General features: G+C 40.5%; 1 protein-coding gene across 1 annotated transcript in view; it reads right to left on the reverse strand.

Annotated features, from left to right (window-relative positions):
• Nucleotides 1–14,914, reverse strand: part of adgrb1a (adhesion G protein-coupled receptor B1a) — a 239,886-nt gene that overhangs the window by 22,120 nt on the left and 202,852 nt on the right. Inside the window, exon 17 of the mRNA XM_017305153.1 lies at nt 5,994–6,092. Coding sequence (XP_017160642.1) covers nt 5,994–6,092 — 99 coding nt within the window. The remainder of the gene's footprint in view (nt 1–5,993; nt 6,093–14,914) is intronic.

Below are 14,914 nucleotides of genomic sequence, written 5' to 3' on the forward strand. Positions count from 1 at the left end.
CCCATGTCCCAGCGTTAACCTGTCCCTGCTGCTGGCCCATGTCCCAGCGTTAACCTGTCCCTGCTGCTGGCCCATGTCCCAGCGTTAACCTGTCCATGCTGCTGGCCCATGTCCTAGCCTTTCTCTGTGTTTGTCCATGTCTCTGTGTTTTCTTTTTTCCCTCATACTTTTCAGAGTGGCTCCCTTCCAGCCGGCACCTATCCTTCACGTTTTGTGTCTCCTACCTAATCCCATCTCCTACCGGGCTCCGTGCCTTCCAATCATCCTCCACTCTCTTGCCTGGTATTATTCCGGGCCTTTCTCTTAGCAGGCCTTCACTCTTCAGTTGGGCATCACGATCTCATGAAAACCCCCCTGTCAATGAAATTTGAATCCTCCTACCAGCTTCTCACCCCCTAGTCTTCTGCACTCCATCGGCTGACAAACCCGCACTGTACTTCTCTCCCTGCATCCCCAAGTCTGCACACAAGTTTTAGGTCTCACCTTTCCTCAGACCTCGGCCCTGGCCTTAGCCCGCTTTTTTGGGGGGAGAGCATCCCTAATCAGTTATTGGGATGTTCATTGAGTTCACATCGAATCTCAGCTCAAATTAGCTGCCGGGGTCCGAGCGCCAAAGAACTGTTATTCATTGTTGTCATTAAATCTTTGAATTGTTCCCCCTTTGTCAGGCTGAGTCTCTCCAGATTGAAATGGAGCTAAAGCGGAAGTTCAGACTGGAAGACTCTGTCCCCTTCTTTCGCCCATTGACGTCATGCTCATCTCCGACCTCAGCACTGGACCTCACCCGGCGGGTTCAATCAGCAATCAGCAATCAGGCTCTGCATAAAGGATCCACACCCAAACCGTCAGCCGCTTCCCAGCTACGTTCAACCCACCACCGCCCCTTCTCCACCCACATCCTTCAGCTCTCTAGGATAGCACCCTTTCCTGACCACCACCACCAGTGTCGGGCCCTGGGGGAGAACATCCCTAATCAGTTATCGGGATGTTCATCGAGTTCACATCAAATCGCTGCTCAAATTAGCTGCCGGGGTTATTCATTCCTGTCATGAATAACCCCGGCAGCTGTTATTCATTCCTGTCATTAAATATTTTAATTGTTCCCCCTTTGTCCATCTGAGTCTCTCCAGATTGAACGATCAATATGTTTGGAAAAGTAGCTAAAAAACAAATAAAATTTGAACATGTTGAGTTCAGAGAAAAACTGTCTCAAAACAACAAAAAAACCAACCCAACAGGGTGGGCGGAGGGGCGACGAAAGGGGGGCTAGAGTCCAGAAAAAACAAAACTCAGTCCAAACAGGTTCTCAAAGACGGAAAAACTGACGGGGCTGACCACGGCACAGGAGGTGGACTTCTCGTGGGAGGTCCGGTGGGCGGCGACGTTGGAGGCGGAGCTGGGGCCGCGGTGGGCGGCGACGTCGGAGGCGGAGCTGGGGCCACGGTGGGTGGCGACGTCAGAGCCACCCAGCAGGGGCCAGAGCTGGAGCCGCGGGGGGCATTTCCACGAATCCTTCGGACCAGCTGCAGGCTCTGGAGGGCCGGACTGGGGGCCGGCTGCATGCTCGGACGGAGCAGACTCAGGGGGCAGAGGCTTGGACGGAGCAGACTCGGGAGGCAGAGGCTCGGATGGAGCAGACTTCGGCGGGCGGACGCTCGGACGGAGAGGGCTCTGGAGGAGTTGGGGCCGCAACAGCTTCAGGCTCTGGAGGAGGCAGGGCCGCAACAGTGGCCGGAGACTCTGGAGGGGACCGCAACAGCGGCCGGAGACTCTGGAGGCGAGGGGACCGCAACAGCGGCCGGAGACTCTGGAGGCAACGGGACTGCAACAGCGGCCGGAGACTCTGGAGGCTTCGGGACCGCAACAGCGGCCGGTTCGGGCGGCGGTGACGCCGCAACAGCGGGAGGTTTGGGCGTGGGTGACGCCGCAACAGCGGCAGGTTTGGGCGTGGGTGACGCCGCAACAGCGGCAGGTTCGCGCAGACCGGCAGGACGGCCGGCTGACGGCTCTGACGGAGTACAGGGGAGCTCAGGACAGCTGCACACCGGCAGCGGGCTCTGGGAATGTCGCTGGGGCAGGCCATGCCACCAGCCGTGCCGCTTGCCGACCAGGCGCCAGCCTGGCTGCCTGAAACCCCACAGCCAGGGGCACTGTGGCGACAGTAGACGGGCAGGCAGTTATGGATGGGAACGGACGGGCTGTGGCGGCTGGAACGAAAGCTGGAACTGGCGGAGGAGACGGGCAGAGACGGAACGGGAACAGGTGAGGTGAATCTTTTTTTGATGAGGACTTCCTCGTGGAGTTCTTGAACAAGGTCCAGCATGAACAGGTCAGCCTGAAACATGTTGAATATATAATGAAAATCCTCCTCATACTGGATAATGTGGATGTCCGGAGATTTGAGGAATGGGTATGGAGCTGTGGGGGTGGTTACTGGGTCCATGTTGATGTTGGCGTTCCTCACCGGTCTTGGTGGGGTCCTTCTGTCAGGATGGGTGGGTGGTAGCGGTGAGGAGAGACGCTGAGACCCAGGTATGGTGATGATAATGATGGTATAAATGATGACAATAACTCACAAAAACAGTCCAGGACAGGCAGCACGGGAGAGAACTATAGCACACGGCTAGTTACCGGTAGCACTGTCACAAAGTCCGAACACGGAGCTGAGTTAACCAGGACTTAACAGTACAACTGGAAAACTAGACAAACTGAAACAGAAACAGACACACGTAAGACAAGGACCCGACGAAGAACACAGACAACAGGTGAGACTAAATACACAAGGGGTTATCAAGGGAATGAGACACACCTGGGAGACAATCAACGGGAAATCCGCAGAGACGGAGACACAGGAAGCAAACTGAACACAAAAAACTCCAAAAATAAACAAACAGAAACACGATCATGACACTCCAGAGTCATTCAGTGGGATTTAAAGAGTTGTTAAAATGTGTCACACTGTATGTATATACTAATACTGTGATATAGTATTGTAAAGAAAGTGAATATAATGTCAGTACAATGAAATTCTCAGGTTCTAATGTGATAATAGCTCTAGTTTGTTTAGTTTGGGTGTCAGCTATTTGTCCCCACTCCCTAGACCAGCTGTGTGTTTGCTGGATCAGAAACAATGTTCCTCAAGAAGTGGACTTAGGAGATCCCAAAGGATTCAGGAAAAAAGCAACATGTATGCAAATGTAATACAAAATGAATTCCTGAGAAAAATAATTGTGTAAATTAACCAGATAATATACCAAATTAACCAGCTATTGCACTACTTGTTGATGGAAGCAAGATGTTAAAATTCAACTTAACAACTTCATTTCAACTTCTACTTCACTGTTACACAGTAACATGATAGTCATTGACAGCTGTTATGTGAATGAATGAATATAGTTGATCAAACCTCAAGGGGAAAATTGACAGACCATAGATATGCTGTGATATATAACAGCATATCACCTATGCTGCTATATGTCTCGAAATAACAAACATCTATAATTTGCTGCAGTGTTTCACCAAAATAGATCAAACCTAATTTCTTCAATATAATTTACAACATGTTTCAATAATCAGTTGTTTCCTCTGTATTTAAAAAGCACTAATGCCAGCAGTGTGATCCTACTCAGGTGCCAAATTAATTTGTAAAATCAAAAACACACGCATTTGTTTTCCTGCACTCTGGAAATATGAACATACAGCTCTACAGATTTACATCTATGTGTTGACTGAGATTTGTATTCCATGGTAAATTTTGGTCAAAATTATATTATAGTCTACGGTAAAAATTCCTACTTAGTTTACTATACAACTATATTGTTAAAACACGAAAACTAAATTGCAGATCGTTCAATATTGTTAATAATTCACTTCCTATGTGCATTGGAGCACTGATGATATTCTATTCCTCCAACTGCATTTTAATTTCTTGTTGTTTCATGATACAAAAGATTTTATCTTCAACAGGATTGATGAAAGGCATTTTATCATTGCTTCGGTGAGCTTTTCTGCTTGATTAAAATCTCATTTTGTAGCTAGCCTGGGCTTTCTCCCAGTCACTTGGATTCCACCGGTAGAATTACTACTGGGCCAATAGGTGAACAGAAGGATTGGGATACTTGTGAATGATGCTTCCACATATGGAAATACACTATTACCTGTTTTCTTCTCTTGTATTGTGAACTGACAAAATGTGTGCAAAGCTGTTATCAATAAAAAAAATTGGACAAGTTTTAAATTGAACAACTTTAAATATATGGCATTTTATCTCAACAATTTAACATCTCCAGAAGTATATAAATGAAATATGTACACAAGATACTGCATAAGTTTTCAGAGTGGAATGAGAAAAGTTTTTCAGTATAATCTCAGGAGTCAGGCACGGTTCCATTTCATGACTGCTCTTGTTCCCAATGACTTCAATCCTAATACACATGGATGCAGGAAGTTCATCCTTGGAATAAGCAAAGCAGCTTATTACCTTGGCAGTGTGACAAGTAACAGACACAAGACTAGATATGCATTGTAGAATTGGAAAGGCGGCAGCAGTGCTACAACAGGAGCTCCCTTGCCAAGGGACACCCTTTGCCAAGCTGCGCCGGTGGAACTCTATTGTCCTGTCAGCTGCAATTTATGCCCGTGACACTTGAAAACGTACACAACTAATAAATAAAAGAGATTTTTTTTCTTTCCACTGATGCAGCATGTAAAGATTTAGTTTGACAGGATAAGAATTGTGACTTGCTAATCATTGTCACTCAAACATTGCGAAGGCAAACAACAGAAACAGACCCGAGAACACAAGCACCATCCAAGAAGAACCAAAGAAATGTCTCAAAGCTTGTGGAGCCACACAAGCTGTGAAGAAATGGTGAACTGAAAGACGTTTGCCACCCAAAGTGTAATTCAGCAAACAAGGACTTAAGTCCAAGTAAGTCCACAAGAACTTCGGAGATACTCACTCTGGAGTTGTTTGATACTTTTAGTTCTGCTTTGCCTTATTTTTTTGTGCTAATGGTCATCAGCTGATGAAAATGTTCAATTATTTGACTACTTTATTTATTGCTTCTGTTTCAAGTTGCATTTTGAAGCTCAACACACAACTTGTGATACAGTCCTGCAGCAAGAGATGTGAACACGTGAATTTTTCCTCAGTTTTACAATATTAATCAGAACAATTTTTATATTTATTTTATTTTTATTTGCATATTTACTTATGGTTGCTTTTCTGGACAATGGAAGCCAAAATTAAACTTTATTGAAAAGGTGTCCAAACGTTTGACTGTTGGCTTTATATTGATGTATGAACCAGCCTTTATTTGGAGATTTGTTCTAACTTTAAGTTTTTATTTGCATTGAAAAAACCTGGAACGTTGATATTTGGCACATTCACATTAACTTGACAAAAAAATGTTTGTTGTTTATGAGTTGCCAGCATGTCAGCATACAAACTATGAGGTGAAATGATGCATTGTAATAGTTCAGGCACGCCGCATGTGACAAATTTTGGGATATGTGTGGCTTCTAGCACTGAATGCTTCAGATAGAAGAGAAAAACCGAACAGCTAACTCATCTAGTCAAAACAAGATTTTATGCCAGAGAAGCTAATATTAACAGAGTGATCAATGGAGGCACTTACGGATCACAGCAAGGCGCACACACACAAATAATTACTGTGTGTGGCTGGCCTCTCTGCAAACATGGCCTCCTTATTGACAGCTTTGTGACTCTTATGAGACAAACACACACACGCACACACACACTTTCATTCAATCATTTAACACAGAAGAATAGGCAATTACATCACAAAATTAAGTTAACAGTTTTTGTATGAGGAACATATCAAGAGCCTGACTGCAAGAGCATTGTGGGAGGGAAAAAATGGCAGAAGGATAAAGACAGAAAGCGAATCAAGTGAGAAAGAAGAACGGCATACAGCAGAGGAGAGAACAGAGGTGAGAAGAGTTAAGGTAAAATAATTAGCGGGACTAACATGGCGTTACTGGTAGCTGTGGTGGAAACGTCAGCCGAAGAGATTACTCCGCACTTGGCACATTTGAGCGTCATATTGTACAGTGGCACTGTCATCTGACTGCAAAGTCAAATTAACACGCTGTAACATACACAAACAGATACAAATGCTCCTACACGTTGACTCACACAAATACGTGCGCAAATGAGCACACGCAGGACACTACAGACGCACACACACACACGCACACACACACGCATTGAGTCACAGTGTTCTCGCACAGTCTCTCTCTCTCAGGGCTGCAGACCTGCATGAGGTTTTGTGTCTCTGTGTGTTTAGATGCGAGTCTCAAAGGGACAGGGTAAGTGGGACAGGTCATGGCCCATACTGGATTGTTTTTTTAATATAAAAATAATAAAATAAAATAAATAAATAAAACATTATGTGATTTTCTTTTCTATAAGAAGCCAATATATTGATAATATATTATAAATTCATTTAGCATGTACCTTCTGGTTGTATGCTTGATGAGCTTTAATTCAAAGGCTTAAAATAAACCCATCCAAAGTAAAAACCACAAAATAATCGTGACAGCTCGTCTACTTCATCACAAACTACACATTTACCTAAGGCTTAAAAAAATAACTGATTTAATTCGCACTATTGGCAAAACCAGCTACAATCCAAGTTAGCTGCTAGACAGTGAACCCCCAGTAATACTTGAGACCCCCTTTAAAAAAGGCTTAGAACTGAACATTTTAATAGTTCAAATGCCAAATATACCCTAATATGCATTAATACACACAGATGGAAACCATCGTAGAACTGCCGCAGAAGCTAACATCTACAGGAGATATCAAACTCATTTGGGCCATATCAGAATAATAAATTATTCAAAGGCTGGTCTGTATTGATGAAACCCATTAAATGGCTAAAATATGAATAAATGGCAGGCTGAATTCAACAGGTACATCTTAAAAATAAATAATTTCAAACATATTTTCACATTAATGTAATTTGGCAGCAAACCAATAAAACATGCTTTGGTGTGTTTGATGAAGTAAACCTTGGCAGCCTCGAGAGATCAGAGGAACATATAAAAAGCTATGAGTTTATGATCTAAGGTTTTCTCATTTCCACTTTTGGGGCTTCAGCCAATCAGAGGCAAGAAAAACAAATACAGCTCCTGCATTGACTGCTAATGTCAGCCAGCAGTGTTTCAAGTAGCATAGTGCCAATTATTCCAGCTTCCCAAGCTTAATTTTCTTCTGAATATTCTAGATGCATTGTGGATCTTGAATATATGTATTATGAAAAAATATGCAAATAGGCAGACTTTCCACAAATAACTTGAAGTTATGATTAACAGAAAAATCTGGAAATACGAGAATTTGCCAATTGTGAATCTAAATTTCCAGAGCAACTCAGTCTCACTGATAATGCCACATCGCATTCAACTTTTTGTTGTTGATGTGTGACAGAGTCAAAAGTTAGTAAAGAGGAAAGAGGTCACATCATGTAAAGACCTGATGACAAAAGCATAGCAGACGATCGTGGAGTGACATATGATTGCCTGACTGCTCAACAACCGCAACTTTACACACATGCTGCGTTGTCAAGCAATGCTTATTTCCATAATCAGTGCAGTGTGATGTCACATCTCCTGCACAAGCATGTCACTTCAGGGGTCCAGTCTGATGGCAGTTGCCACCGTAAGTATAATGTAAGCTACCAGAGAAAAAGAAAAAAATGGATTTCTGCTAAAAATTATATTAGGTTAAATTTTAACCTGATGACCGCGCCTATGCTCTTTATGTTTTAACCGTTAAAACAGAAAGAGCATAGGCACGGTGATCAGTCCATCACATGTGCAGAATGTCATTAATTCTTACAGGTTTATGTAAAACCCAAGTTATTGTAAGTGAAAACATGCAAACAGTATTTAATTAGACCCCTGTTGCTCCTCTGGAGCTCCTTTCCCTCCGACGTGCTTTAAGTGAGGTGGGCACTGCTATCTTCTTTAGCTTCATAAACTAAAGTACACTGTCCACTGATGGGACTCCTGTCAAGCGCCACATTCATAACTTGGTCTTTCATTTAAAAATAACATTCTATTTACAGGGCTGTGAAATCAGACACAGTTCCTAGGTCAATTGAAATTATTCCACTTCTATCAACAAAAATATTTTGCAGATATAATTGTTCTTCAGTAAAATATTTTTAGAATCTCACAACTCAGGATAATGCTGATCACAGGCTGCATGGAAGGCAAGTGTGATACAATAACACTTGCCTTCCATGCAATACTGCTGCAGGACTTAAAGAAAAAAAATGGAGAAACTTTAATTGTCCACTAGAGCTCGTTAAATTTTTTTAGATTTCATTCATCAACTATTTACGGGATGAATGCTTTAGCACTGTTAGACAGGCTTGTGTACACCTGCTCGGTTTGCTTCAGTTGTGCTAATGGCGGAGGAACAATTTACCATCCCAGGAAAACCAACGTCATTGGTGGTCATGCTAACTAGTTTTAGCTTTCATGACAGGGTTTACTGGGCAGAAGAATTTGCAGAGCTGTAGCAAGCAACGGGGAGGGTTGAGCAGCATGTACACGAGGATGATTGACAGCACAAAGACCCTCCTCCTGACTGATTGGTTGTTTCTGACCAGTAGCGGCATATTTGCAGATGGCAGTAGGAACACAAGAGGCAGAGGAGCCTGATTATTTATTTCATATTACTCTGTCAGAAAATAGTGGTATATTAAAAAATATATAAGAAGCAAATAAGTCTACTTTTAGCATGTTTTCTTTATTTGAGTCATCCATTTAGATGAATATCAGTCCTCAAGTTAAACTGAACATGTTCACAGGGCACACTGTGAACATGTGCTCGTCTTCCGGTCATCAGCAGTTGTCTCATCGAAAGGCTCGTTAAGCAAGTCAGTTGTTAAACATACACTAGAGGTACTGCTATTAAAAAGCTATTTGAGCAATCGTTTCTCTGGACTGAAGAATACACCAGCAAAAAGTCTCTGTTTGGCTGAGATTTAATAAAACATGACAGCTGATTACTTTGATATAGTATTTAATAATCCAAACAGAGATCTTCATCTATACACGGTTTAGATGAAGATCTCTAAACCGTGTCATGTTATAAAACTTCTCTTTTATAACATGACAATAAAAGAGAAGTTAGACTAAACTAAATGGGAGGATAGCTTAAAAAAAACATCACTTGCTGCTATAAGAGATGAATACAAAGTTTGTGGATGAAAGTGTTTACGTTTTTGTTGAGAAAGAAACATGTTATACTTTTATTGTCTGGACATCTGGTTTCATATTTAACTTGGTAATGGATTTTGACTTCAATGTTCACAGTGAGAGCTGACCTCATGATGTAGATAGCACTGTGCACCCAGTAGGTAGGAGAAGGGCTTCAATGACCTTCATTGAGTTTGATTCTTCACTAACAGTTCACTGAGGCTTGCCTGGTCACTATACCACAGAATAAACATGAAACAAATTGTTTAATTTTTAACAACATTTTGTTCCATATTTGAGGTCAGGATCACTATTTGATTTATTATTGCAATCAGGCTGTAACATTGAGATTCCAAGCTCACAATAGATCTTTTATTCATCAGGTTCTTCTCCTGTGGAACCAGCTCCCAGTTTTATTTCACGAGGCAGACACCTTGTCTACTTTTGAGACTAGGCTTAAAATTGTATGTTTTATTAATGCTTAGCATTAGTCTGGCTTAGGCTATGCTCAGCTATATCTGTAGTTATTCTTCAATAGACTTGGTATATTGGAGGACAAATTGACCACTTTTTCTCACTTTCTTCTTTTACTACTCTCTAACTTGCATTATTTGCTGTTTTTTCAACTTAACTTTTTGTTTTCTATCTAAAAGAAACAAAGAAGCTACACCTGGTCTGACATTCTGATTGGCTGTAGTATGTTACAGGAGGAGGACATCAACTGAGATAATACACTAATTATCTCATTAACTAATTGTTCTTCTCCGGCTATTAACTTTTTACTTGTAATGAACATCAACAATAATACATCAGTTTGTCTGTTTCTTTTTGTCTGTCTGCTCTGTCTTTTCAAACCTCCAGTGGGTCATGGAAGATTGTACTGAGCCAGGTTCTGGTTAAGCTGGAGGTTTCTTCCGGTTAAAGGGGAGTTTTTCTTCCCCACTGTTGCTACATGCATGTTCAGAGGGATTAATGTAAAGGCAACAACAAAACACAAGGAGTTGTCACTACATTCTCCTCCTGAAGGAGTGGATGCTGTGAGTCAATTACTCCATGTAATCTGCTGGTTTTCTTATGTAGAAACTTTTTAAACAAATTTGAAAAATTTACTTAGCCTTACTTTGTACTGTTTGAAAACGAAAGAAACGAAGACTGAAATTACACTGTCATCAACATAACTTAACACCTCTTATGAACATGAAGGAGTCTTCATGAATGTTTATGACTGTTGTCATTTGGTAAATAAAAGTGTCATTAGTGTCAAAGGACACTTCAGTTGTAAATATTTATGAAGACTCCTTCAACTTGAATATATGCACCATTGAATTGAAAAGATTTTTTGTAGTGTCAAGATGACATTTGTTGTGAATTGGTACTAAATAAAGTGATTTTTTTTTTTAAAAAGGAGGAAAAAAAAGGCAAGTCAAATACATTCATCCCCATGTCAATGAGCAGTGGAAAAGTGTATCTTCTTTCAGTTCTCAAGAAGCTTTCTGCATGATTCTATTGGTAGTTTTTATGGCTCGAAAGTCTCCTGGAAATCATCCTAATCACAGAATTTCTCTGCTATTCAAGTCTCTGGCTAGGCAACTTCCACAAGTCAAGATTACTTTCAGTCAGAAAAACCATGGTGGAAAAAAGTTGATTTTAGATGTGAATCTGAAAGAGGTACGAAGAATGTTGAACCATAAAATAATTTTTAAAACCGTTTGACAGAACTCAGCGTAACTGAAGAATATTCTATTAGAAATAGAACTCATTTGAAAGAGCATGACTTCCTATAACATGACATATAATTACTGTTGCATACTTTACATGTGTAGTGGTTTGAGAAACTGCCAGGGAGCAACACTAGAGAAAATGACTATTAAACATGTGAATATTACAAGTTGTGTACTAAATGAACATGAGAAAATAAATACTGTACCATGTTATCATAACATTTAATTAGTTGCACCTGCAGTGCCTCCTGTTAGCATGTACAAACAAAACTACCCAGCCAATGCCCTGCTTGTAAATCTGAACTGGGTTTCTATTAGGAGTTTCCAGAATATTCCATCAGTCTTCAACATATGTTACTTTTTACCTGAGTTGATTTAAATAAATTAAAAGCTAAATGCTGCATTTCTGCTGTGGAATTATATTTTGTCTTTTATTACTGTATGGGATTAGATTTATTCTTTTACAACAGGTATTAAAGTTTAAATTAATTAAATGAGTATGAGATGCTGTAGTAATATGAGCACATGGGTCTAATATGTTATGACAGTGGTCACCAAACTTTTTCCTGTGAGGGTCACATAACTTTTCCCTTCTCTGGTGGGGGGCCGGAGTCAGTTTGTAACAGAAAAAGTTACACGTTTATCACCTGCGCTGCCGGAAGTTGTTGACGGGGGTGGGAGGTGGGGTTGCGTTCCTTGACTGATTTTTACCCAGAAAGCACATGGGCAAAAACCGTTAGTGAAACGGTCACTGGGACTGACTAGTATATATTCCATTGAGGGAAAGTAACATAAATGCTAGTTTTGAAGTATAAGTTACTACTTACAGGCATTGCTTCAAAGAACTCAACCTGGAATGCAGCATTCATAACAAACAAGTGTGTTCATCTGCTCTACCGCTAGCAAACAACCGTACTGAATAAATAACATAAAAGTCAAGCAGTTCCCTAAAAGTCCAACAGATGGCAGCAATGCGCCATGCAAAACAAAACAACCCCAGTTTACAAGACACACCTCCTGCTAAAGAGCCCCCTGGTGGTTGAAGAAAAATCCACATATAAGCTGGAAAATATAATATATGAAAAAAAAATCTGAATGCTCTCTGGCATTGTTCAGGGGGCCGGACCAAATGTGGAGGTGGCCCGTAGTTTAGGGACCACTGTGTTATGGAATATTGTGTACCAGAGATTGTATAGCTTTCAGGTTTTGCTAACTGGACTGACAAAATCTCAGAAGTAGCAACTTCTTATTAGGAAGTATGATTCGTAAAACTGAAACTGTTAAAAGTAACCCAAAATCATTATTTATGCAGGCAGACATGGTGGTAAAATTCCAGAATTAATTTGTTTTGCAGCTTGAGGTGTGGCTAAAATCTACATAACTGAGTTATCTTTTCTGCCTGATCTCCAACAGATATCATTTGCATTTTATTCAAATTAGTTGATTAAACGACATGACTCATTTAGTTTTTGATCTCTCACATCATGAACCTCAGTAAAGACGTAAATTTGTCTTTAACACTATACAGTAAACAACAGTTTAAACTTGGAAATGTGGTCATCAAATATGATGAGCATGGTCATTATAATAAGAATATACATGAATGGATGTCTCAACAGACATCTGCTCTCATCAGGTATATCATGAAGGTATAATTTTCACTACATATGAATACTTTCAATATATAATACGAAACAAAACTTCTGAAAACAGTGGTGCAAACTTGATCACTTTTGAGTTGGGAAACGTACGTTCATTTTTGACTCCATTTTTTATTGATAAAATATTGGTGGATGACTTAAGGAAGATAACAGATGGTTTTCTACAAGGATAACGGTCCAAAGGCAGCTGTTGAACAGGCACCCAGCTGATGAAATGAATCACACAGTATACAAGGAGACTGAGGCTGATCAGCAGAGCGTTAGCTGGGCACAGCTAGTAACTTAGCACTGTTTTTCTGCCAATGTTTAGCCTTTGGATAACAAGATGGCTAACTCACAGCTGCAAGTAATCATACAGTATGTTAACTTGGAAGTACAACTCTGCTCTCTCTTGTTTTTGACTGGCTTCATAGAAATGGCTCTGAATCCAACTGGACATACCAGCGATGAAGCAACTAATATATTCCTCGCTTGGTGACAAAGTGGTGTGTCTGCTGTAAATCTATGTCCTCAAGCTATGGAGCATATCTGAAATAGTGATGCATTGAAGGTTTTGGTAGGAACTACCTCCACCCATCAGTTAATAACGCACTTAATCCTTTGAGGATATTGGAAACATTCTGACTAAAAAGTAAAGAAGCCAGCCTCCCTGCTGCCTGGGCAAAAAGAAATGTAACAGGTGCACTATATACCATTTTGCTGAATTCTTGGTTGTCTAAGATTTTTACCCGAAGAAAGATGGTCTTCTAGTAGTGGAATTTAAAAAAAAAACATGTCTATAATTCTGGCTTTATGTTCACATGACTGGATGGAAAAAGTCTCCTTTCTGGAACTTATTTTAAAAATATCCAAATATTTTGACACATAGAAAGATTTTCAAGCATGAACTCAGACACACATACACATTATAGCTGTTCTGAATGGCTGTGTAAGACTTGGTTGGTTTTATTAATAAAGTCCTAAAGTATTGTGTGATTTATTTAGATTCCATTTTATAATGCTGACCCAACAAGCCAGTCTAATCCTCAAACATTTTTAAGTAATACTTCAGATTACATTTTACTTTACAAGCTTGGGTGATCATCTAAAAGCTATGAATTTAACCACAGCGAGGCAAATTAGTACTTGAATATATTTTTAGAAATTAATTCATTGGGTGACTATACATGTATGAAACCCAAACTACAGCACACCTATTTAAACATAAGTGTCAATCTTCTTGTTTTAAAGACAACCAAAGGAGCACTATCAAGTGAATAATCAATACATCATAAAACTATGCAGACCAGTAAAACAGTATCAGATTTATATCTGGGACATTCTTATTTGCAATATATCAAATAAGACCATCAGATACCACATGAAATATTTAATTCACAACCATTCTGAACCAAAGTTGTATAGAAAAGAAAATATTAATTGTACTGCTCTACTGCTGTGAGTTTATTGATAGGAAAAAGATAGCATTTCTCTAAAAGCACTAGAGACGTCATTAAGGCATAGGCAGTGTTAGGTTCTAGACAGCTAGCAGGAGGCAGGAAAACTGCAAGACCAGTGAAATAGTGGGGTGTATAGGCAGTAAATAATAGTGAGTCAATCACTGATGCTTGCTAGAGGAATCAGCTTGTTTGGTAATTGGCAGGGCTGGTAGCCTTAGAGAGGAAAGTCGGATGGGCAGATAATTTTACCCAATCACTGATGAGATGGGAGGGGGCTTCTGAGACTGATGTGTTCCTGATTGGAGAGCCCTGAGTGAGAGAGAGGGGATTCTGTGCAAACTCAAACATGACAATTCGTACAGCAGAACGAATACAGTGAACAGAGAGATCATCGGAGAAAGCAAGTACTTTTCAGAGAGAGAGAGAAACAAACAAAAACAATCATATGTACCAACAATGCTCATGGAGATGGAAAACAGCCGGAAGAGTAAAGGGGATCAGGGTGCGTGAGAGTGCTAATAAATAACCGACAAATTCCACTAAGGCAGCCTACAAATTCAAACAAAGGTCCAACGCGATTTGGAGCTCAGTTTCATGTGTAATAGGAACAAAATATATAATGTGCAGAGAATGTTTCCATAATAACCAACAGCACTGTTGGCATGAAGCATGACTCAAGTAGTTTGGGTGGAGGTAGCTTAAAGGGAGAATGTAGAACCTGGGCACCAAGTAGAGCTAAGGCACATAAGAACTAAGGCACATAATCAGACACCAATGAATGTGTGCACATTTGTGCTTTCAGTTAAGTGGACAAGAGTTGTAGCGTAGAAGTGTTTTGAGTGGTCTGTTTGATAAGAAA

Source organism: Poecilia reticulata, linkage group LG6 (genome assembly GCF_000633615.1).
Source record: "Poecilia reticulata strain Guanapo linkage group LG6, Guppy_female_1.0+MT, whole genome shotgun sequence".
Taxonomy (NCBI): Eukaryota; Metazoa; Chordata; class Actinopteri; order Cyprinodontiformes; family Poeciliidae; genus Poecilia; species Poecilia reticulata.